Consider the following 24,837-nt stretch of genomic DNA (forward strand, 5'->3'; position numbering starts at 1 on the left):
CTCGCGTCCGGCCAGCCCGCCGGCCCGCTTCTCTCGGGAGCCCCCACCCAGGCGCATGGCTCCATGAAGCAGGAGGAGGAGGAGGCAGAGCGCGAGAGGTCCCGTCCGCCCCGGCCGCGTCTGGGCCAGGAGAAAAGGTGGGAAAGTCGGACTGCGCCGCGCCCTCCTCCTCCCTCGCTGCCGGTCCAGGCCTTCCCTGGGCCGTCGTCGCCGGATTCCCCGGGCCTGCTTCTGTTGGGGCGGGCGGAGGGACCGCGAGTGGGTCCCCGGGGTCCTGGAGCGAGGATCCCGGGGCAGCGTGGGGGAGGGGCTCCCAGGCGCGGAGCTGGGAGGCAGGCGGAGCCTCGGGCCGCGAGTCCCCGCCGAGGGCAGGGGTTCGTGAGTCAGTGTCAGGGAGCGGATGGGCGGTCGTCCCTGCCCGGGCCGCGAGGCAAAGCTCCAGCCGCAGCTGTTTCTGCACTCCCTCCAGGAAACAGTGTCGGGTCTGTGTAAAGTTTGGTGGTCTCCGGCGCCGCCTGGCGGCCCCCACCCACGAGCCCGCCGCCCCCTCCCCCGCCCGGCGTCTGGATTCCACCCCCGCTGCTCGGCCCAAGCTGCTCTACCCGTCACTCTTTGGTCTCCCCAACTCCCCCAGCGCCCGGTAGTCCTCTGCCCCACATCCTTTTGCCTTACCTTTTCACCTTTCCCCCCTGCCTGCTTTGCCCCGCCCCGCTCCGGCCTCTCCTTTCCCCACACTGTCTTCGTTCTTTTCTTGCTTAACTCTTCACGCGCGCTTTTCTCTTCCTCTTCTCCTTTTTTTCCAACCCCACCGAAGTTCCTCCTTCCACATTCATCCCGTCATCCCTCTTTCCACTATCCCTCTACCTTACACACTTTGGGTTTTCTGTCTCTCCTTCTCGGGCTGTGGATTTTGCCCTTCATTCCTTGCCCTCCTCCATTCCCTGTCCTGATCTGAACTCCTTCCTCTCTTTGCCATGTTCCTTCACCCTTATCCCTCTGGGCCTATCCTTTTTCACTGCCCTCTCCTAGGATAGAGTGGGTGGGGCCTGGATCCTTCTGTTTACATCTTTGGGAATAGCTAAATTCTCTGTTGCTGGAGAATGGGGAGAGTTGGTGAAGAGGTTATGTATGAACAGATCTATGCAAGACTAAGAGGATGAATGACTCTTACCAACACTTACCATATTGTTCTAGTGTAACAAGATGGTCTGCCTTTAGGTCCCTGACCCTGACACGTCGTTGTTCAGTAATTATTCGGTACTTTTTGCAGAGGATTTGAGAGTATATTTATATTCAGAAACCATTGCAGAATCTCGAAATGGTATTTCCTGACCTGAGAGCAAGTTTTGACCTAAATTGGTGGTGGGGGAAGTTTTAATGTGTGTCTCATGTTGGAGTGCAATGCAACCTTTGATCCTCAGTGTCCTCCCATGGTGATGACGCTCAGGATGAGGTGATTGAAGATATAGGACTGTTGTTGCTGCATAGTATTTAGTGTTTGAAATGTTTAAATGTAAGGAGAGCCTGTTCTCCTGCTGTTTTCTTTTTCCAGAAATTGCTCTGTTGTGTTGTAATTTCTCAAAAAAACTGACTCTGTACTACCTGGATTTTGTGTATTCATTCCACTTGTATTTCCATCTTAGGTACAGGAAGAAGGAATGGAATTGGAAGGAAGAAAATTCATTCCAGAGACAGAGTAGCTCCCCTCCTTTGTTGTAGCTGTTCCTCTGACAATACAGACTTTCTGTTTTCAGTGAGTATTACCTTGGACATATTTAAAGTGGAATTTTGTTGCTGGTTTTGGTTTTAAGCCTGTGTTTGAATTTTGGTGTAGGTGTATTTTGTTTTCTTGTATTTCTCTATTCCATGAAGTTTTTCTATTTAATCTTTTTAAAAGTAACTTAAATGTGCAAAGACAAGTTTATTTTTCATAAACCCGCTAGAGTGACCTAGATGGTAGTGGAGCATTATATTTTCATTTCTAGTTTAATCCCTTTCCAAATTTACTTAATACTTATTTATTAGTACAGGGGATTGAACCCAGGGGTACTTCACCACTAAGCCACATCCCCAGCCCTTTTTATTTGAGACAGGCTCTTGTTAAGATGCTTAGGGCCTCATTAAATTGCTGAGACTGGCCTTGAACTTTCTATCCTCCTGCCTCAGCTTCCTGAGTCACTGGGATTACAGATGTGCACCGACATGCCCAGTTCCCTTAATTATTCACTTTTAAAGACAAAAGAGGTTGTCTTAATTCTCGGATTAGTTGACTCAGAGGTTGATGAAGTTCCTGATCAATTTTTGGTTCTTGTTCATAATACTTTTAATCTTTATAAATTTTTGGAACATTTTGCTCTAAATTTGCTATGGTGATACTTTTTTCTTGAAAGTCCCATCACAGATTGGAAAATAATTTTAATTCTTTGTGAACTTTAAATAAAGTTCTGGGAAAAAATATATTACTGCTGGCAGTATTGTGGGGACTGGAGATGTAGCTGTGAGAACTTTGCCTAGCACTTGTGAGAGTTTGGGTTGTATAATCAGCAGGATGAGAATCATTTTTTTCTACTAATGACAGTACACTAACACTTGGAAGAGAGTTTTTCAGAGTGCTTTGCATCTCATCAGAGCCTGCCAACCCCTCTGTGAGGAAGGCGGGGGACAAATGTTTTCATTTTATAAATGAAAGAACTGAGGCCCAGAAAGATCTGGCATTTTATTATAGCTCACATAGAAAGGAGAGAGTGGGCTAAAAACAAAAGTTTTAACTACTGTATTTCAGGTTTTTTCCTTTAATCGAGGTTGATGTGAAATGTGTAGTTTTGTGCCTTTTTTTTGTGGTGCTGGGGATTGAACCCAGGGCCTTGTGCATGCAAGGCAAGCACTCAACCAACTGAACTATATCCCCAGCCCGGTGCTTTTTTTTTTAGAAAGAGTGGGAGAGAGAGAGAGAGAGAGAATTTTTTAATATCTATTTTTTAATTCTCGGCAGACACAACATCTTTGTTTGTATGTGGTGCTGAGGATCGAACCCGGGCCGCACGCATGCCAGGCGAGCGCGCTACCGCTTGAGCCACATCCCCAGCCCCCGGTGTATTTTTAATATATATATAAATTTTTAAAAGTAATTATTTAGGTAGATCTGTCTTTTGTGGTGGAAAATATTCATGCACCAGTGTATGTATGTGTATGACAAAATTTTACAGAAATGATTAGTTGGAATGGTTACCAGAATGTATGTGGGTTTTTCATCTATTTTCTGGACTAGTTCCATAAGTAGGCCAGAATTATAGCTTAGGTGCTATATCAGTGCCTATCATGTAATTATTAAATTGAATTTCAACCTGTCACAAAGGAAACTACAGCCTATTCTGTCTGAGAAAGGCTTGATTTTAGCAGATGTTTTGATTCTAAATAATAAAATGCAAAGACCCTTTTTTTCTTTGCCTTTTCCTCACTCTCAAATCTTTATGAGTTCGTGTTTTGAGGGTTGTCTTTAAAAGGTGAATGTAGCCAGGTGTGGTGGCGCATCCCTATAATTTTCAGCAATTTGAGAGGCTGAAGCAGGAGGATGGCAAGTTTGAAACCAGCCTCAGCAATTTAGTGAGACCTAAAGCAGGGCTGGGGATGTGGCTCAGTTGGTGGAGTGCTTGCCTTGTGTGCACAAGGCCCTGGGTTCAATTCCAGCACCACCAAAAAAAAAAAATAGACCCTAAACAACTTAGCAAGATGCTGTCTCAAAAGCGGGGCTGGGGGGCTGGGGATGTGGCTGAGTGGTAAAGCACCCCATGGGTTCAATCGTTAGTGCCCCCCACCCCAAACAAAAAGATAAATGTAGATTTGGGTGAAGGTAGATTTTTTTTCCTCTTCTAGACTTCTCTAGATATTTTAATTGGATTATTGAAATGTAATTACTTTGGCAGAGTATTTTCTTAGTATTCAGTGGGCATCAAGAGGTCCACAGTAATAGTCTATTTATCAAGTATAATTTCTTTTTAGTGTATAGCCTTAAATAAGGACACTTTTAGATTTTTTTTTTTTTTTTTTAAGATAGTGTCTCCCTAAATTGCCAGGTCCCACCTTGAGTTTGTGATCCTCTTGCCTTAACCTCTTGAATTACCTGGATCACAGGCAGGTGTGTACCACCATGCCCAGCTAGAATAGAATTGTTACAAGTTTCAAAAAGTGGATGATACATTATAAGTCATTGCCTTTCAAAGAGTAGAAACATCAAGGACATTTAAATAATAATCCCATGTTAATGATATACTGTTTCTTGCCAGCTTGGTGTCTGAGTTCAATCCCCAGTACCAAAAATAATAATAATAATAATAATATATTCTTTTAGACTAAAAGGTAGTTAATAAAATCATATTATGAGAGTATTTACTTTTCTAGAAATGATAAGAACTCAGATCTCTCAGACCTTTGTTATTTTTATAATTCTACTTTTTTTAGGTACCAAGGATTGAACTCAAGAGGCACTCAGCCACTGAGCCACATCCCCAGCCCTATTTTTGTTTTACTTAGAGACAGGGTCTCACTGAGTTGCCTGGCGCCTCGCTTTTTCTGAGGCTGGCTTTGAACTCATGATCCTCCTGCCTCAGCCTCCCGAGCCACTGGGATTACAGGTGTGAGCCACTGTGCCCAACTAATTCTACTTTTATTTTTAGGGATAGTAGTAGTATTAGAACTAGCAGACACTTAACAAATTGTAGTTATGTGCCAAAAGATTGCCAGGTTCTTTCCATGTGTTACTCTCTGAATGCTCACAAATAGCCCTTTGCCATGGCAGGTTCACGGAGATTTGACAGCTTGCCTGAGTGTGCACTCAGATTTTACACATCAGAATTTGGCAGAGTTGGCAATTACATTGTCACCATAAAGCTTTGGCTCTGTCCTCTGAAGATGGGAGCTGCTCTGGAAGGACAATAGTTTGTATTTTTCAGTGGGCTTAATAGCCTTATAAGGGATCCACATGGAGGGAGAGAGGCCTCTCTGCCCAGCCAACCGTGTCAATCAGGGCATCCCTACATGATGTCTCAGTACTGGTCTCGATTCCTTGTTTGTTAACATTAACAATTTATGAGAAGTGATCACTGTTAATCCCTGAATTCATAAATTGCCACCCAGGAAAATAAACACTCCATTGGGTCACTTTTGAAGTGCCTCTTTATTCTAAAAGGAAAAAGAATTCTTCTCAAATGCAGTTTACATTTTACAATCTGTCAAAAGAAGGCCTTGAGCCACCTGATATAAGTGACACCTGAGGCCAGGTACAGAACTCACCAGTTACTGGTGCGTTTTAGCAAAGATGACAGTTACTGATATAAATTGAACCAAGAAGTGCATTTAGGTGGTGGCTGACCTAATTTTTAGAATGAATTATCCACATTGTCTATCCATTTTGCTGTGAATAATTAATTATTAAACTGTCCCTTGGTTTGGACTGAATAGAGCTGACATTGTTGATAAGAATAGCTACTTACATAAAATGAAACCCATTATTATATTTAATACACTAATAAAAACATGGAAAAAAAGAGAATTGATGCTTTTAAAAGTGCCTCTTGAATCTGAGGGTGTGATTCAATCACATACACAGAGTCACTCCGTAGTCAGTTCACAGGGGAATCAAAACAAGTGTAAGTTGTTTTTTTTTTTTGTACCAGGACTGTACTCAGGGCCACTTAACCACTGAGCCACATCCCCAGTCCTATTCTGTATTTTATTTAGACAGGGTCTCACTGAGTTGCTTAGTGATTCACTGTTGCTGAGGCTGACTTTGAACTCATTATATTCCTGCCTCAGCCTCCTAGCTGCTGGGATTACAGGCATGCACCACTGAGCACAGCAGTTTGTTGGTTTTTTTTAATGCAAACTTAAATGATTATTAAATTACGAGAAGATCGTTAGTGATAATCAGCAATTTGTTGTTATTGTCTGTACTATATATAGGCAACAGTGTTAGGTGTTGGAAAGAGAAAACACAGATGCCACTGGCCTCTCATGCTCAGGGAGACGAAGTCACTGCTGGTTGGAATTTCTAAGTAGCATTGTAAGCTGACCAGCAGAGAACTGCTCAGTTATCCACAGAACCAAAGAAGGAATCACGAAGTGGCATTTGCAAGGTTAAGAGGTAAAAAAGTGGATTCTATTATTTACCCCTGCTTTTTGTTGAAATAAGGGTATTGCTTCCATGTGGTAGAAAACCAGTTTTAACTCATGTGTTCTCACTGATAATTCTAAAGTGAATGTACAGCAGAAAAAGGAGATGACTGCTCTGGCTTTTGAAGTAAGTGACCCTGGAACTTAGCACTGCAAGTGACCCAGCCCAAAGGCCTTGGATGAGTTGCCATAGTGTGTGCTTTAATTAAGAGTTTGATGTATGTTTTAACCAAACAAAAATTATTATGCCTGAGACCACTTATTGCAAAGGAATCAACTCTACAGTAACTCATACTATGATCAAAGTACCATCATTGGTAGTTTTTATGAAATTTGGAGAAGGGTAAGAGCAGTTTCACATGTCAGTTTTGGAAGAGATAGGTTATGCCATTCAGTAGAGTTTGTTTTTAGCTGGTCAGATAGATGGTTAGCCTGTGCTATTAAAATGGTATTGCTCTGCAGTGTCAGAAGCTGTATTCTCAGAAACTTACGGCTAAGCTGCTAAAATTCACAGCACCTCGTGATCAGAGTATCTGTTGATCCTTATTAGTACCTGGAGCTGAGTCTAGAACTTTATTGGAATGAGATGTCTACTTTATTGGATTGGAAGAGTTTCAAACCTAAAGAGAACATTTTGATAAAATTGGTAGTTAACAGTTGATGTTATTTATCATCAGCACCTAGTCCAATGTATATTCTTTATCTGTACTTTAGTTGATATTTGCTTATAATGGTTGATAAGTAAAATATCAGTTGCTGATATCAGGCACTGGAGAATACCTGTAATCCCAGTGGCTTGGGAGGCTGAGGCAGGAGGATCACAAGTTCAAAGCCAGCCTCAGCAACTTAGCAAGGCCCTGTCTGTAAATAAAATATTTTTAAAAGGTGACAGGGAGCTGGGGATGTGGCTCAGTGATTAAGCACCCCTGGATTTAATTCTCGATTCCAAAAAAAAAAAAAAAGAGGCTGCCTTCAGTATTAGCTAGTAGTAGGCGCAAAGGTGAAGAGAGTGGATAATATATATTGAGCATAAATGAAATAGATGGATTGGTCATATTTTCTTTAGGTTTAAATATATAAAATACATTTTTAAAGAAATGTCGCCGCCGCTGCTGCCCCCACCCCCAATGCTGGGGTGTAAATCCAGGGCCTTTCATATTCTGGGCAAGTGCTGTACTGCTGAGCTACACTCCTAGACCAAGAAATGCGCGCTCTCTCTCTCTCTTTCTTCGCGCTAGGGATTGAACTCAGGGTTGCTTTACTACTGAACCACATTGCCAGCCCTTTTTATTTTTTGTTTTGAGACAAGATCTCACTAAGTTGTTGAGGCTCACTTTGAATTTGATCCTCCCATTTAAGCTTTACCATCTGTTGGAATTACAGGGGTGTGTCGCCACACTGGCTTTCTAATGTTTTTGTTGTTGGTTTTTGGCAGGGGGGCAGGTACCAGGGATTGAACTGTGCCCCATCCCCAGCCCTATTTTGTATTTTGTTTAGAGACAGGGTCTCACTGAGTTGCTTAATGCCTTGCTTTTGCTGAGGCTGGCTTTGGATTTGAGATCCTCCTGCCTCAGCCTCCCAAGCTGTTGGGATTATAAGTATGCACCACTGTGCCTGGCCTCTAATATTTTATTTTTGTAGTTGTAGCTGGACATGATACCTTTATTTTTTATTTATTTATCTTTATGTGGTGCTGAGGATCAAACCCAGGGCCTCATATGAGATTTTCAATTTGTTTGCTCAGCCACCTACCAGAGAAATGCCTTGGCCTAAACAGCCACAAGATTTTGGTTGGTTCTGTCCATGTCAAATTATATTTGGGGGGATTGGGGTTGTGGCTCAGTGGTAGAACGCTTGCCTTGCACGTATGAGGCACTGAGTTCAATCCTCAGCACCACAAAAAAATAAATAAAGGTATTTTGCCCATCTACAATTAAAAAAAAATTTAATTATATTTTGGAAGGGTGTGGGGAAATTGGTAAATGTAAACACTGGGTATCAGTTGTCATCATGCTTGCTGCATATTATTGATTGCATGTGAGTTGTAGGCAGATGTTAACTCATCTGCACCAGAATGCTTTGAAAGTCTCCTGTATTGTTCAGTGGGGGAGCTGTTATCACCAGTTAAGGAATACCTGAATTATTGCCATCATCTAGTGACATTTGACTTTTCCCTCCTGTGATTTGGTGTAATGAGACTGTTTTCATCCCTTCTCCTTGATTCTTAGCATTCTGGGGCTCTAGAGGCAGAGCGTTGGGGCCCTGTTTACCTTAATGAATGCTAGCTTTCTGTGGATAGTCCTTCATCTAACATGTTTCCTAAACCCTCAGCCCACAGTTACATATAAGGTAGTGAGAATTCAGACCTGTGACATCCATTATGGACTCAAATGACAGGGCTCCTGTGTGGGTATTTAAGAGTATTCTGGGTTATGTCCGAGGTGTTGTCTTTGGGCTTGAGGTTTTAATGTTGTTGTTTTTTCCCTGATCTCTTTTTGTTGACAAGTTGCTGTAAACCATTAGATTAGTTTTTAGTGTACCCTAGAATCTACTTTTTTTTAATCGAATGAATATTAATTGGCGGTTTCATTCTTCCGTGTGTCTTGGTGAGAAGACCTAGGCCTTGAAGTCCAAGTCCTAACTCTGCCTCTTAGTGGCAGTGTGACTTGGTTTTCTTGCTTACTGATCCTGAGATTCTGCCTCTATAAAATGAGGCAGAATTGTCTACCTTCCTGAAAGGTTAGAGGAGTCTGATATCCTAGCTGAATCCTGTGTTTCTTGTAAACACTGCTGTAAGCCTTGAGTGCATAGCCAAGTCCTTGCTGTCTTAGGAGTTGCTCTCCTAGGAAATAATGGAATGATTAAATTTTTAACATGAGCCAGGTACTACTTCATGGCATACACACACACACACACACACACATCCACACATCACATTTAATTCTGTCAACCCCAGGCAGCAATTATTATTGTTATTCCTATTTTGAGAAAACTGATTCTGAGAAAAATTAGTTGTGGAGGAAGTAGGATTTGAATTCAGACTATCTGGCTCTGGAGGAGGCAGCTTTTTTTTTCTTTTTTTCCCTTGAGGTACTAGGGATTGAATCCAGGGCCTTACTCATGCTAGCAAGCAGTCTTCCACTGATGTAGCCTGAGCTACATCCCTGACCCTTATTATTTTGAGATAAAATCTTAGTGAGTTGCCTAGGCTGGCTTGACCTGTACTCCTCCTGCCTCAGGCTCTTGAGTCACTGGGATTATAGGCACCCGCTACAGCCCAGTGCAGAGTGGTATGCACCTGTGATCCCAGCAATTTGGCAGGAGGATTAAAAGTTCATGGCTAGCCCCAGCAACTCAGCAAGGCCTTCAGTGACTTAATAAGACCCTGTCTCAAATTTAAAAGGCTGTGGATATAGCTTAATGGTAAAGCACACCTGGGTTGAATTCCTAGTACCAAAAAAAAAAAAAAAAAATGGAGAGGTGTGCACTTCACTTAGTTTGGAGGCAGCATTTTAAACCAAGACATTCTGCTCCCTTTCGGCTATATGAGACAATGACATTCATGCTCAGAATATCAAGTACATAGGGATTTCTCAAACCTGAGCCAGTTGCACTGGTACATACCTATAATCCCAGTGACTTGGGAGGCTGAGGCAAGAGAATTGAAAGATTGAGGCCAGCCTCAGCAATTTAGCAAGACCCTGTCTCAAAATAAAACAGAGTGGGAATCTAGTTTGTGGCAAAAGCACCTCTAGGTTCAATCCCAGTACCAAAAAAAAGAAGCAGCAGCACCTGTTTCAAGCCAGACATTGAAGTATACAAGTCGTTATTCCTTAGCTACAGGCAGCTTTCATCTCAGAGTTGCCCTAGCTGTGTATTTTGTCATGAATAATTATAAAATTTTTATATTCCCTTAGCCTAAAGTGACAAATTGCTTGTGTAGAAACAATGTCATTGCAAATGGATATGTAGCTATCTAATTTTAAAGGTTGTAGAATTTATAACCAAAATTGTATGTTGTAGAGCAGTGCCTAAAAAGACAGTTGTGGGCCGGGTGTGGTGACTCATGCCTGTAATCCCAGTAATTTGGGAGGCTGAGGCAAGAGGATCACAAGTTTGAGGCCAGCCTTGGCATCTTAGTGAGATCCTGTCTCAAAATAAAAACTAAAAATGACAGGTTGTAGGTTAATGGTAAAGTGCTGAATTCAACTCCCAGTATTTAAAAAAAAAAAAAAGATAAGCCATTGCGACTGGAGGTGTAACTCATTGGTGGAGTCTTGCCTAGTATGTGTAAAGCCTTAGGTTCCACTCCCAGACCACAAAATAATAAATAAATAAATAAATAAAAATGAAAGAAGAGACAGTTACAGCCAGAGAGTTCCAATTACTCTGGAGGTTGAGGCAGGAGGATTGTTCAAGCCCAGGAGTTCAAGGTTAGCCTGAGCAACAAGAGATCACTGTCTCAAAAACATGGGCTGGGGTTGTACTCAGTGGTTCAGTACAACACTTGCTTAACACATGTGAGGCACTGGGTTTGATCCTTAGCACCACATAAAAATAAATAAAGGTTTTGTGTCTGTGATCTACAACTTAAAATAAAAAAAGTTATGTGATACATGTCCAAATTTCAGAGAAAATACAAATGTATATGGCTAAAGCAATAACAAATAAAAGGACTTGAGAAGAAACTATAATTTTCTGAAGTCCTCAGAATTTTACAAACTCCGTTATCAACATCGAAATACCTAGGATTTATTTTTCTGATTCTGCTTAAGGTTGTTACTTTTCAGACAACAGAAAAAGGACCTTTCGCTTTTTAAGGGAAAAAAATTTTAGTAGAAATACATTCCTTCCTCCCCTCACATCATCAGATGGGATGCCCTGGTCCCCTAGTCTATGTGATGCTGCATTTTGTTAAACTGGGTGGCTTCGTATCTCTTTGCCTGGCTATGACAGGGCAGAAATGGCTACCTCACAAAAGGACTGTGAAGCTTGGGTCATTTGTGTAAATAAAGGTTTCCAGTAGGTTGCAAGGGGGTTTTTTTGTTTGTTTTTTGATTTTTGGGTTTTTTTTTTAATATGGTCTTGAAAGGATAGAGATGTATAGAAATTGGAGAGAGTTCAGAGGGGAACCAAAGAAAATGAGGGAGGGGTTAATAAGGGAAAGCTGTGTAGACAAACAGATGGGAGCCTTGTGTTAGAGGGTGTGCATTTTTCAGAATGACAGCTAATAGCTTTTCATCTTCACTCTTGTCTGAGACTGAAATTACACAGATTTAAGTTAGTGATGAGAAAAATGCTAAAAGGATGTGGTTAACAAGGAAAAGCCTGAAAGTTCCTCTGAAGTTCTTTAAAATTAGGATGGTTCAATTTGGAGCCTCTGAAAAAGGTAGAGAAAGCAACCTAAGCCTGACGGTTAGGGGCAGTCTTGCAGTTGTTCTTGAAATGTTCTCATCCTCAGCATGTGCATGATGGCTCTGCTCTTCTGCCCTGGGGTGTCCTAAGAAAGAGGGAGCAGCTTATTTCCTGCCGCTGTCCTTGGTGGCCATAAACTTAATAGAACTACTTTAGGAAAAATTTAGAGGTCTGTGATCTAGAACTCAAGGTCTCTTCTAGCCCTCTTGGTCTATAAACCTTATTGACCATACGTCCTGGAGGCAGGTGGAAAAGAGAATTTGATAACTCTTACCTGGCCCATGTGGACTCTTTTGTTCTCTTCTTTTAACCATTCAAATTTGTACTTAACTGTTTTCTTTTGGGTTAGGATTCTGCAGTATTCCAGACCACGAGCACCAAATCAGGATGGGAAAAAGACGCTGTGTTCCTCCACTTGAGCCCAAGTTGGCAGCTGGCTGTTGTGGGGTCAAGAAGCCCAAATTATCTGGAAGTGGAACTCATAGTCACGGGAACCAGTCCACAACTGTCCCCGGCTCTAGTTCAGGACCTCTCCAAAACCACCAGCATGTGGACAGCAGCAGTGGACGGGAGAATGTGTCGGACTTAACTCTGGGACCTGGAAACTCTCCCATCACACGAATGAATCCCGCATCGGGAGCGCTGAGCCCTCTTCCCCGGCCCAATGGAACTGCCAACACCACTAAGAATCTGGTGGTGACTGCAGAGATGTGCTGCTATTGCTTTGACGTACTCTACTGTCACCTCTATGGCTTCCCACAGCCACGACTTCCTAGATTCACCAATGACCCCTAGTGAGTAAATTAGGTGCAGGGGACACTAAGGAGGGGATGATGGGATCTTCTGAGGTCATTTTCTTTATAGAGTGTCTGCTGCTTAAAAAAAACTGTAACACCATTTGAGTAAAGGGGAGTGATGAGAAATGTCCAGATACTATTTAGAACAATTAGTGGATTCAGTAATGGAAGGAGGCTATGTTGTATTTGAAGTAGGTTTAAGTTTATTGTTACAGTAATGTTCTGGAAATCAGAGGCATTTCAATCTTGGCTTTTCTGTTCATGTGGCAGTGGGTAGTCATTTAACCTTTTGCATAGAAAAGTGACATCATCATACCATCCTGTTAAAGTCCCAGTGAATTGGGACTGTCTGTGGGCCAGGCAGGAGTCTAGGAGCTCTCATTCATTGAAAGCTAATGTTCTTAATAAGGGACACCTCCACTGTATCATCTACAATATCACAGTATCCTATAGGGCCACTGACATCCCATCAGGGAAACTCAGAATCAGCTTTACTGGATTTTATTTCAGGGCTATTGTTTGTTCTAAGACCTCTAAAGGTGTCCATGATTTCGATGAGCTGTGAGTGTGTTGTGTGCATTTACTTACTACTTACTTTATTATTTCGGGGGCAGGTACCAGGTATTGAACCCAGGGATGCTTAACCACTGAGCCATATCCTCAATCTTTTTATTTTTTGAGACAGGATCTTACTAAGTTGCTTAGAGCCTCAGTAAGTTTCTGAGCCTGGTTTCAAATTTGGAATCCTCCTGCCTTGGCCTCCTGAGTTGCTGGGATTACAGGCTTGCACCACTATGCCTGGTTAATGAGCAGTATTTCTAAAGTACAAATAAACAGGAATAAACTCATACTGCTATCTTCTCTCTCAAAACTGGAAATAGCTGGGCTGAGGTGTAGCTCAGTAATAGAGTACGTGCCTAACATGCATGAGGTCCTGGGTTTGATTCCCAAAACCACAAAGGAAAAAAAAGAATGAATGAATGAACAAGCAAGCAGCTCTGAGCTAACTTTGAAAAGCACCAGTGCTTTTGGATTTTTGTTTTTAGGGAGTGCTTTTGGAGCATTCATTAATATAAGATCATGTCTCAACTTTTAATGCCGTGCTAAGGCTGTACAGAGCTCTGGGCAGCAAGTTGGGGTGGGGGGTATAAAGAAAAGGGTCTTGCCCTCAGGAGGCTGGTCATTGAGTTGGTGAATCACACAGAGAGAAATAGTAGTTACTCCTGTATATGAATCAGAGTGAGGAAATGTGGAGAAAAAAAATGTGCTGACTTTTTAGGGATGTCTTGCCATAAGGTACTATGATCAGGAAACTCCCGAGGGAGCCAGGGTGCAGTAGTGCATTCATTCCTGTAATCCTAGTGGCTTGGGAGACTGAGGCAAGAGGATCGCAAGTTCACAGCCAGTCTCAGCAACAGTGAGGCGCTAAGCAACTCGGCGAGACCCTATCTCTAAGTAAAATACCAAATAGGGTGGGATGTGGCTCAGTGGTTGAGTGCCCCTGAGCTCAATCCCCAGTACCAAAAAAAGAAAACCAATCTGAACAGGTGCAGATCCTAATCCTGGTTAAGATATAGGTGTCCTGTATAGGAAAGAAATTTGGGATTGGTAGCCTCAAGTGTAGGATTTAGTTCAGAGCTTCAGGTTCTGTATTTTTACCCTGTGGGTAGTAGAGGTATTGAGAAAGTTTTGAGTAGGTTTGAGGATAGTAGCTTTGTCTGATACTGTGCAGGTGCTTTATTGGAAGGAAATGGTGGAAAATCTACTGGAATCCTTTGTAACAATGATCAAAGAAGTAGATAACTAAACATTCAGGTTGCCTTTGAGAAGCAATTAACTCAATAGTCTAAAGAGGTAATAGCCTTCAGAATGTGAAGGGATCACACACAAAAAAAATCTTCACAATCAATCTGATAAAAGCTTTGGCCTAGGAACAAAAAAGGAACTTCTGTTAATAAAAAGCTTTCTTGAGAAGGCATTTTCTTTTCTGAAAATTTATGAACAGGAAAAAATTGTAGTTGCCAGGGGCAGTTATAATTATGGGAACAACACGGGCTTGCAGAGAATTCTTGCAAATAAAGGAGGCCAAGAGGATGCAGAGAAAGGTGTATCATTATGAAAGATGGGGCTGGGTGATGTGGCTACCCATAAAAAGAGAGTACATGAGGAGAGAATATGGAGAATTAGAAGGAAAAGTTGAATTCTGGGCAAAGAAGAGGAAAATAGCCCATAAATTTGTCAGAGTGAGTGGAAACTCTCAGTTTGGAGTATAGGAAAGGTTATTCAGAGAGCCTTTCTTCAGGAAAGTTTTCTGTTTCTAGCCAGAACTGAACAGCTTACAGAAAGCCAGAGTTCTCCAGGTAACTGGCAGTTCAGAAAATTCTTTTGGGCAGTAACAGAAAGAAACATTATCCATGATTAATTTGGGGCTGGACAATGTTTTTTTTTTTTTTTTTTTTTTTAGTCCCCTCTTTGTGACGTGGAAGACAGGGCGGGACAAGCGTCTTCGTGGCTGCATCGGGACTTTCTCAGCCATGAATCTTCATTCAGGACTCAGGGAATATACGTTAACCAGGTAATGACACTGGGCATTAAGAACTGTATACAAATTGTCTAGAATTGGAAACAAATTGCCTGACTTCCATTCTTCTAAGTGATACATTTTAAGCATTCCTTTTTTGGTAAACAGAAAACGTAAGGAACTTTATCTGGTGAGTCACTATCAATTCCTATATAGACAGCTAATATTAACATATTAATATTGATGGATGGTAGATGCTGTCTGTATGTGTCAGGATTCATGACTATGTGAGCTCTGTGGCATGTAATGTCTCTCAACTCCAGAGCAACCTCACTTATGTTTTCTATCCCCCTCCAGTGCACTTAAGGACAGCCGATTTCCCCCCCTGACCCGAGAGGAGCTGCCTAAACTTTTCTGCTCTGTCTCCCTCCTTACTAACTTTGAGGATGCCAGTGATTACCTGGACTGGGAGGTGAGAACAGCCGCATTTGGAACTCTGCATCTCTCGTTGCATTTGGGTTCGGGTTAGTACATGGTAATGTATCTCCTTTATTGAGAGGGTCTAAGAATGTGAAAGCTGAGTATGGAACCAAATATGGGCAACATAGGTGACAGAAAAAGTGCTGCTCAATTAGGAGTAAGAGGAAATGTAAATGTAAAGGCTTTCTTCTGCTGGACACAGTGGCACATACCTGTAGTCCCAGTGACTTGGGAGGCTGAGGCAGAGGATCTAAAGTTTGAGTCCAATCTGGGCAATTTAGCAAGACCCTATCTCAAAAAATAAAAATTGGCTAGAGGTGAAGCTCAGTGGTAGAATGCTCCTGAATTGTCCCCCGTACAACTGAGATATGAATAAGTAAATAAGGAAAGAAAGACTGACTTTTCCCACTCTGTTCTACCTCCTCCTTCCACATCTAATAAGAAATAATAGCCAGGCACAGTGGTGCATACCTGCAATCCCAGCCACTTGGGAGCCCAAGGCAAGAGAATCACAAGTTCAATGGCAAAATGAAAAAAAAGGTGGCAAAAAAAAAAAAAAAGCCCTTAGTTCAATCTTTAAAAAAAGAAAGAATGAATGAATGGGATAACCAAATAGAAAATATTCCAGATTCCTCTTGGCAGCTCTTGAAATATAGCTTTTATTTTGATGTGGCCTGTATACCTGAAAGAGTTAGTCATGGAAAGCAAGAAGTTCTCTGGGAAGAAGAGTCAAGCAGATCAGGAATGTGTTGATTTATATGTGGGTGACTAAAGTTCCATTAGACTAAGTAAATGCCATTTACTTGATTGTGTTTTTCTATAGGTAGGGGTCCATGGGATTCGAATTGAATTCATCAATGAAAAAGGTGTCAAACGCACAGCCACATATTTACCTGAGGTTGCTAAGGAACAAGGTGAGTTGGACGAATGGGCATTTAGCAGTTAGCACCATTCACAGCTGTGCCAGCTCAAAGGCAGGAAAGTGAAGTGGGTCATCTTTTCAGCCCAACTGCCACTAAGAATGAATGCCTTTCTTCTTGATGCCTGTCAGATTCCTATAGGATAGGGGCATACTCCCAAAAAAGGTGCAGGAGCTGGGAAAAAGAAAAGGGGAGATGCTTTCCTCACTTACCTGCTTGTTTAAACACTTCCTTTGAAGTCAACCTGACCACATTATATAGAGTTCCTTATAAAGGGAAGTTGCCTGTATCAGTGGGTATTGAACTTTTGATCATGAGTCATTATTTATTTGTTAACTTGGCAAAGGGCAAAACATACATACTCCTTATTATTTTTAAAGAACTCAGTAGTTAATGAGTTCTTAAAATGGGAACATCAAAGGTAGGAAGTAGGTTGGGCAGGTTTTCTCTTTAAAAGAATATCTAGAAGAATGCCTTTAATTGTTGCTTGTGCTTTCTGTGATATGTAACCCAGTTTTCTTTCTTTCTTGGAATTAGTCTGTTTTTGAAAATAAAATGTGAAACACGGTATTGGTTGGGTGTGAACCTGGAATAGAGAAAAATATCCAGTTAAGTATATTAATGAACTAATTATACGGAAGCGATTGCCTTGTTGGTTACCATTGTGGTTGTGTTTAAATTTTTTTTTGAAAGCAATGGGGATGTGGCATTAAAAAGGAACCTTTTAACTACATATGTGAGGACATAAGTCTAATACCCTCTGTATAAGGAGGCACACCAGAAGTGTTTTTTAGTAAGATTAGAATGATTAGGTAAATAATTAAAAGTTGATTGAGAAAATAAAAAATTGGGGATATCTTATATAGTAATTTGGGGGTTTTGTTTTTTAATTTGATGTATTTGGTTTTTGTCTGTTAAAAATTTTGCAAAAATAATTCAACAATGTATGTGTGAACAACTTTTCCATCCTTCCTAAGGGAACATTTTCCTTCCTGCTGCCAGTTCTCTTTCTTAGAAAATAGGACTCATAAAAATCACCAAACTGGCCAGGCGCAGTAGCCCACGCCTGTAATCCCAGTGGTTTGGGAGGCTTAAACAAGAGGATTGCAGGTTCAAAGCCAGCCTCAGTGAGAGCGAGGCGCTAAGTAACTCAGTGAGACCCTGTCTCTAAACAAAATACAAAATAGGGCTGGAGATGTGGCTCAGTGGTTGAGTGTTCCTAAGTTAAATCCCTTGTATGCCCCCCCACCAAAAAAAAGAAATAGTTAAACTGAAGAAAGGCTACTCTGATAGGAATATAAGCTGCAAAATTTAAATCCCCCTTTCCTAATGGGCACAGTGATGTCCACCTATAGTCCCAACTGCTTAGGAAGCTGGGGCAGGTAGATCACTTGAACCCGGGAGTTAAAGGCCAGCTTGGGCAACATAGTGAGACCCTGTCTCAAAACAAAAAGTCCTCCTCTTTCCATAAAGAGGCCCTAGTTACAAGCATGAGGCTAACAGCATGAGACTGAGTTTATTCCTTGATAGTTATGCTGGGGTAACCTGACAGGAAGGACTCAGAAGTAGGGTGTGTGGGAACAACCATTATGGCCATCCTGTATCAGAGTCTCCACTGGACAATTAGTGAAGCATATGGGGCTCTAAGTATATGGGCTAGTGCCCAGGGCTTCCTCTGCTCCAGCGGATTTGCTGCTTCTTGAACATGTTTGTCTTCTGCACTGGCCATATTTGAGTATGTCACACTCTTGTTTGGTTGTATACTGACCTCAGTGTGGCCTCTCTTTTCCTCAGACTGGGATCAGATTCAGACAATAGACTCCTTGCTCAGGAAAGGTGGCTTTAAGGCTCCAATTACCAGTGAATTCAGAAAAACGATCAAACTCACCAGGTAAGCCAATATCTTATTTTCCTTGCCATTTTCATGTAGTGGGGGTCGGGTAGAAGATACTTTTGGTGGAAAGGGGAAGAAAAAAGTGTTTTCTGCTAATATCCCTAAACCAAAGATGAATGAGTGAGGTTGATGCTCTCGGGAAGCAGTAGCAATAAAGACAGAGACTCCTCCAGCATTCTGTGTGTCTCTGTAGCTAAGCTGATTGTGGGGTTGGGAAATAGTTCAGGCTCAAGCAAGTTGAGGGTATCCGTTTGGTCCCACATGGTTGGGAGGCTGAAGTTAGGAGAGAAGGCTCCCAGTGTATAGTAGTCCAAGGCCAGCTGAGGGGTTACTTCTTATCCACTCATGCAGTCAGATGGCTGGGGATGCAAAAGAGTCAGAAACGCTTTTCACAAAGAGTTAAAAGGATGCCCCTTTTGGGAACAGTATTTCTATGTACTTCTGTGGGGAGGCTGCCTAGTTTAGAATGCACGTCTTGGGATCTGAATCCCAGCTCAACCACTTACTAGCTATGTGACCTGGGCCAGTTATTCCACCTCTCTCAGCCTGTTTCCTGTCTGTAAGATGTGAATGATAATTCTGTAGGATTGTTTTAGGATGTGGTGAGGTAATGTATGGAGAATTTCTAGCCCAGGGTCAGGCAACATATAGGTGATCAATAGATGTCAGTTCTCTTCCCGTCCTTATTGTAATTGGAAGCACTGACAGGTTTAGCGTCTAAGGGCCTCTGTTGGGCCCCTAATTTGTATAATGCTGAATAATCATGCTAGCCTCACAGGTTTGGAAGATAACCCAGAATTTTTTTAAATGCCTTGGATTCCAGAAATTAAGGGGCTGGGGGCATAGCTCAGTGGTAGAGCACATGCTTAGCATGTGCAAGGCCCTGGGTTCAATCCCCAGCACCAAAAAATAAAAATAAATAAATTAAAAAAAAACACTCTTCAAATACAAAGCATTATTACTATTATTATTACAATTTATTTGAACAGCCATTTCCCTGTCAAAATTCAGGAATAATCACCTTGCAGTGGAGGAGTGATTACAGTGGGAAAGAGATGGCTCTGGGTAAGGATTGTCACACCCAGCTCCTGTGGTCTGTAGTAGGCTCCATAGGTTTGTAACACCCCATGCTTCGCATCTTGACTCATGGCTCTTTCCAGAGCAAAGCCAAAGTGCTATGAATTCTGTTCTGATAACCCTGTGATATGGCATATTCATCTGGGGATTGAGACCTGTCCCATATAGCCCAAGGATCCTTTAATCTGCTTCACCAGAATTTGACCCAGAATTAGGTAATTGTGCCCCTTTTAGTTATAACTTGTTTGTTGCTCTTCTGCAAATTGAGGTTGCACTTCTGTCCAATTGATCTCATTTTAACATGAAAGTAGATATGCAGTTTACACTGGATTTTGGTGCAGCCGTCTTCCAATCTACCACCCATGTAATTTGATCTTGAAATTCTTCATTCAGACCCCAGCAGCAAATTGCTTACAAGCAGCCTGATGATAAGCTTATGTAGCGTTTAAAGGTGGGATGTGCTGAAGTACATTCTCAGGGGTGAATTGTGATTGTGCTTTTTCATCTTGTTCATTTGTAATAACAACATTGTTTTCTTGTGCCGTCTTTCATTTTCTGTAAGTAAGATTGCTCTTGGTCTTCCATTTTATTCTTTCAAAATGTGGAATAAGCTTTTGGTTTTCTCTGCTGAGTGATTTTACAAAAGGAGTTGTTTGGAGTTCCTAATACCCTTGCCTGTTTCCTTATACAGGTACCGAAGTGAGAAGGTGACAATCAGTTACGCAGAGTATATTGCTTCTCGACAGCACTGTTTCCAGAATGGCACTCTTCATGCCCCGCCCCTCTACAATCATTACTCCTGACACACGGCTGCATGACCAGTCCCACCCCCCTGTGGCCACCAATGGCTATGACATCATTGGAGCAGATGCCTCCTCTTCCTGGTCCAGTTACTTCTATTACTGCACCATTTTATGATGCTAGCTTCCGTTGCCAAGTCTGCCCCCCACTGACTGAGGGGGTGTGGGGTTAATTGAATGAAACAGAACTTGAGGGGCCCAAGCCTTATCTCAGCCTTTCCTCAATATGGGGTTCCGTTGGATTGGGGCTCCTCCATGACTAGTGAAAATTACTGTGTGGGTTCAGAAGACCCTGGTCTGGTGATTTGCCGCATGTGTTATTGGTCACACCCTGGAAGTCGGAATTGATGATCCATGGAGGCTTACCCCCCACACACCCCCACAGCCTCCCCAGATCAATAGGTGTATTCCCCTGGCAGTCTGGGCAACGGAGACCAACAAGAAACATTTTTAGGTTGTTTTAAATTCCTTTTTTTAAACTTCCAGTTTATTGCATACCAAGAGTTGATCACAACCTCCATGCTTCGTAAGTGGACGCCATATTAGGGTTGAGCATGGGCACCACGAGTCCTTTGAGGCTCCTGGATAGAGACCCATATCAAGATCGGAAGCCCTTTGGATGGCGTTGCAGATCCCATTGCTCAATAAGTCGTGAAGGTTTTAATTCTCATCCCACTCTCAGTTGGATTTTCCGGCACTCTCCCTGCATCAAGTCTGCTGGTATTGAACAGAGCTCTGTGATGTAGCCTGCTGAGGAATGGAGTGGAGATGTCCCTGGAGGTCCCGGTGTCATCACTTCGTGCAGGCATGAAAGGAGAGACCTCTTCCTCACCACCTGGCTACCTCACTCCTCTATTGGTAGCAGTGCCTACACAGCTGGATGTAGGTTCTTGGAAGCATAGATGTGCAAACAGGCAATGGGTTTGGGGCTGTCAGAGGGCACATTGTCATAGGAGAGAATCCAGGGTCTCTGAGTGGTTTTCTTTTCAGGCAGACATCCCGAGGGACTTTTAAGCAGTGGAGTTCCTTTTTCTAGTTTGCCTGAAGTGGGAAGACTGTTGGTGTTTCAGTCCTTTATAGGACTCTAGAACAAAGCTGTGTAATTAAACAAGGTGAATCTTTAATCTTGCCTACTATGGGAATCTTCAACCCAGGAGGGCAAATTTCCAAACCACTCATTTTTTTCTGGGTCATTTAAACTTCCATGTGACATTTCCCTTTCCTATTGCTGATTTTCAAATAGCCATCAGCAAGTTTTCCTCCCCCTTGCCTCTTCACTTATTTGGTGGCAAAATTCATAGAACTTGGGAGATTCTTTGAATGCATTGTCGCAAAGGCACTGCTAAAGTGATTTACAGGAAGAGGTGGCCAGCTGGAAAAAAGGATCCTGAGGACTATACACTGGTATTCAACAACATGCTTAGAGAACTCTTAAATGGATTGGGTGTCAACCCAGTGAACACATGTTTTGATTTAATTTATTTTTTTAAGAGTTTATGTGGTGATGGTGTGGCTTTCCAAAAAAAGGTGACTATTCAAGTCCTTCTGCCAGGAATAGGGGAGGGGGAGCAGGGGCACAATCTAAGAAGGGATGTTGTTCGAGGCATCACCTTTGAGTTCCTGGGCAGGAATGGGTAAGGGAGCAGGTTTGTGCTGCTGGCAAGGACCTGGAATATGTGGGGAAGACGTGGGGGACATCAGGGTGCCCAAGCTGCTTTCCCCTCACTGCTGTGCTAGGTTCCCATGGCCTATCACATTCCCCCTGCAATGTAAATGAAGGGTAAGGGTTTGGTTTATGATTTCCTACTGCTGAGGATAATAAATGTCTTGTTACAAACAGATGTGATGACAGTTACTCTTAGGTGCCATGGATTGATGTCAGGGTGGTCAGCTCTGGACTAAGCCACCCACCTCCAGTTTGTACAACAGTATTGATACATAGGGCTACACTCATTACTGTTCAAGTGTTCTATGTTAAAAGTTGTGTTTAATTTCTAAAGATTTAAAAAAAGCAAAAAAAATTGGTGCTAAACTTTCACCCCTGAGACTGGTCATGCAAGCATTTACAGTGCCATGCTCCTCAAGCCTATTTTTCTTGTAGAAATGTTGCCCTATTTGTCTTCCCCAATGTATAATATGAATTTTATTTTATTTTATTTTATTGAGGGTAGGATAGGATACCTGCCATTTAAGAAAATGAACAGAACATTTAAAAACCCAAGAAATGGGGAAAAAAATCAGTGCACAAGAATCAGGCTGGTGAAGCCCAGCATCACACTGAAGTGGGCTCAGTGGTTTCTGGAGTGAAGAAGCCTTACTCCCTGAACATTCCCTCATGCACCCAAAGAAGTCCAGCTGGGAAAGCTAGGTTCCTCTTGCCTTGTCAAGGGAACTTGAGAGTTGGCCAAGGGAAACTGTAGTGTCCTGTAAGGAATGGACACTGCTGGTTGTCCATCTGGATGGGGAGCTAGTCAGGAAGCGGTCTGGAAGTGTATGGATCAGGATGGCCTCATGGAAATCTGTGGCAGGTGGCTTTCAGGAAAATAGACTTAGTGGGTCATCCACATGGCAGCTTTGCATAGGGAGGTGGACAGCTCCAAATGAATTGAACTGCCTTCCACACGTTTGACCAAAGCAGTGAAGAGGGTGGCCAGTACCTGGGTGGTAGAGAAGAGGGAGTGTTTCCTGCCCAGTGTTTCCTTTGTCCTTGGGCTGCTGGAGCTGAATAGCATGGTAACCACTGTTAACGGAACCAGCTGGACTTCACCGGCTTGGTTCAGAGTTTGTTTCATCCCTAGCTGTGAGTGCCTTTTGGTCTGGAAAGTTGGCTTGTCTCATAATACCCACAGCTAGGACATTCTCTGTAATTATGAATTGTCCTTATTTTACATTGAAAGAGGATGTCTGATCATTAGAGTTTGTCAGTGTTGGATTGTTTCCACTGTGAGGTTCTTAAACTTTTTCGCTTATAATATTAAAACAACTCATGTTAGAGACCCTTTCCACATGAAAGGTTTGTAGTTGAAATGTTATATATATTTTACTGTTTATAATAAAAATCATCTATACAAATGAAGTCTTGGGTGTTAATTTTTGCACAAGATATGTTTTCCATGATATGTTAACATCTACAATTTCACTAACTGTTAATGTTATTTTCTATTGAGATTTCTGGAGCCTAGGGAGCTATCTGTTCTGTTTGTTTATTTTCGTTCTTATTTCCCTAAAGCAAGAGACTGTATGGCCTTCAGTGCAAAGACTTCAGACCAATTCTTTGTATTACACTTGGTTGCCTCTTGGCTATATAACTTCTGAGTGCAAATCATTGAACTCTTTAATGAAGTATTGTAGAGAATAAATCATAATGGGTAAAAATTGTTCTTTGCCTCTGTTTTTGTAACCAGGTGTGTTATTCAGCTGTAACAAAATGCCTGATATAATCAACCAATTAAGTCCCGGATTTTCAAGCCTGCAAATATTACAACAAAATTGACACAGATTGCATTAGAATAGGTTGGAAATTATAATTGAGAGCTTATATATTCTTTATTATTAGCAAATACAAACCGTCCTGTAAATAGGGTACTGGGATAATACAGTACCTGTTAATTGAAATACAGTGACTGGAATTCCTTGAAATAAAATGACAGCCTAGTTCTAGAAAACATTTTCATGAATGCATTTCTTATATTAAGTATCAGTTATGTACATAATATTTAGAAGTAACTTATGCAGCAAGGTTTGTACCATTTTATACTTTTTTTTTTTTTTTAAGAGAGAGGAGAGGGAGAGAGAGAGAATTATTTATTTTTAGTTTTTCGGTGGACACAACATCTTTGTTTGTACGTGGTGCTGAGGATCGAACTGGGGCCGCAAGCATGCCAGGCGAGCGCGCTACCGCTTGAGCCACATCCCCAGCCCCAAATATGCCTTTATTTTTAGGTGGTGCTGAGGATCGAACCCGGGTCACGCCCGTGCTAGGCGAGCGCTCTACCGCTGAGCCACAATCCCAGCCCCCCCATTTTATACTCTTGAACACTAATAATTAACATTTTTCCAGGCATGATAGTACATGCCTGTAATCCCAGTAGCTTGGGAGCCTGAGACAGGAGGATCACCAGTTGAAAGCCAGCCTTAGCAATTTAGCTAGGCTATAAGCAACCTAGTGAGACCCTGTCTCAAAAAATGGCTGGAGACTTGGCTCAGTGGTTAAGTGCGCCTGGGTTCAGTCCCTGGTACCTGCCCGCACCCCCCCCCTCGCCCCCGCCAATTACCTACCTATTTTCCCCAAACAATAGTGCTAAAAGAAATAGTTTTAGCATTACCATAAGGAGTGTATTCTTTGCTCATTTTAAGATTTTGTTTTATTTTGACTGGGGATTGAACCCAGGGTCGCTTCCTAAGATTCTGAGGTTGGCTTCAGTTCTGTAATTCTGCTTCAGCCACCTGAGTTGCTGGGAATATAGGCATGTTCCACTTGCCCAGCTTCATTTTAAGTGTTTATAGGGCAGATGGAACAAAATGGGCAGATGGAACATCTGGGCAGATGGAACAAAATGAATTAAAGGAGTTAGGTTAATTTGGCTCATGGTTTTGAGAGGTTTCAGACCATGGTCAATTGGCTTCATTGCTTTGAGGTCTGTGGGGAGGCAGAAACATCATGGCAAAGGGGTGCAGCTCAACGAAGCCGCTTTTACTCCACGGCAGCTAGGAAGCAGATGAATAAGATACATAGTAAAACAGGCAGACAGTTAAGGAAATGAAC

At 42.2% G+C, this 24,837-nt stretch overlaps 1 protein-coding gene across 2 annotated transcripts; it reads left to right on the plus strand.

Annotated features, from left to right (window-relative positions):
* Ammecr1l (AMMECR1 like) lies at positions 1–23,450 on the plus strand. Of its 2 annotated transcripts, none has more exons than XM_046463698.2 (8): positions 1–137; positions 1,644–1,753; positions 11,933–12,377; positions 14,845–14,955; positions 15,259–15,373; positions 16,205–16,295; positions 18,096–18,192; positions 19,964–23,450. In XM_046463698.2, exons 3-8 carry the CDS (start codon positions 11,971–11,973, stop codon positions 20,073–20,075), a joined length of 933 nt encoding a protein of 310 aa, XP_046319654.1. In that variant the 5' UTR covers positions 1–137; positions 1,644–1,753; positions 11,933–11,970; the 3' UTR covers positions 20,076–23,450. The 2 variants fall into 2 exon arrangements, with proteins under 2 accessions (XP_046319654.1, XP_046319656.1); XM_046463700.2 differs by lacking the exon at positions 1–137 and adding an exon at positions 463–482.
* The last annotated feature ends 1,387 nt before the right edge of the window (positions 23,451–24,837 follow it).

This window comes from Marmota monax, unplaced genomic scaffold (assembly GCF_021218885.2).
Source record: "Marmota monax isolate L192 unplaced genomic scaffold, Marmota_monax_Labrador192_F-V1.1 WCK01_AAM20220418_F8-fsc00034, whole genome shotgun sequence".
NCBI lineage: Eukaryota > Metazoa > Chordata > Mammalia > Rodentia > Sciuridae > Marmota > Marmota monax.

Excerpts from the sequence above, each read along its gene's own strand:
- Ammecr1l (XM_046463698.2), top strand. The coding sequence starts at position 11,971 with ATGGGAAAAAGACGCTGTGTTCCTCCACTTGAGCCCAAGTTGGCAGCT. Across the intron at positions 15,374-16,204 it reads GTGATTACCTGGACTGGGAG|GTAGGGGTCCATGGGATTCG; the intron begins GTGAGAACAGCC and ends GTTTTTCTATAG. Across the intron at positions 16,296-18,095 it reads TGAGGTTGCTAAGGAACAAG|ACTGGGATCAGATTCAGACA; the intron begins GTGAGTTGGACG and ends TCTTTTCCTCAG.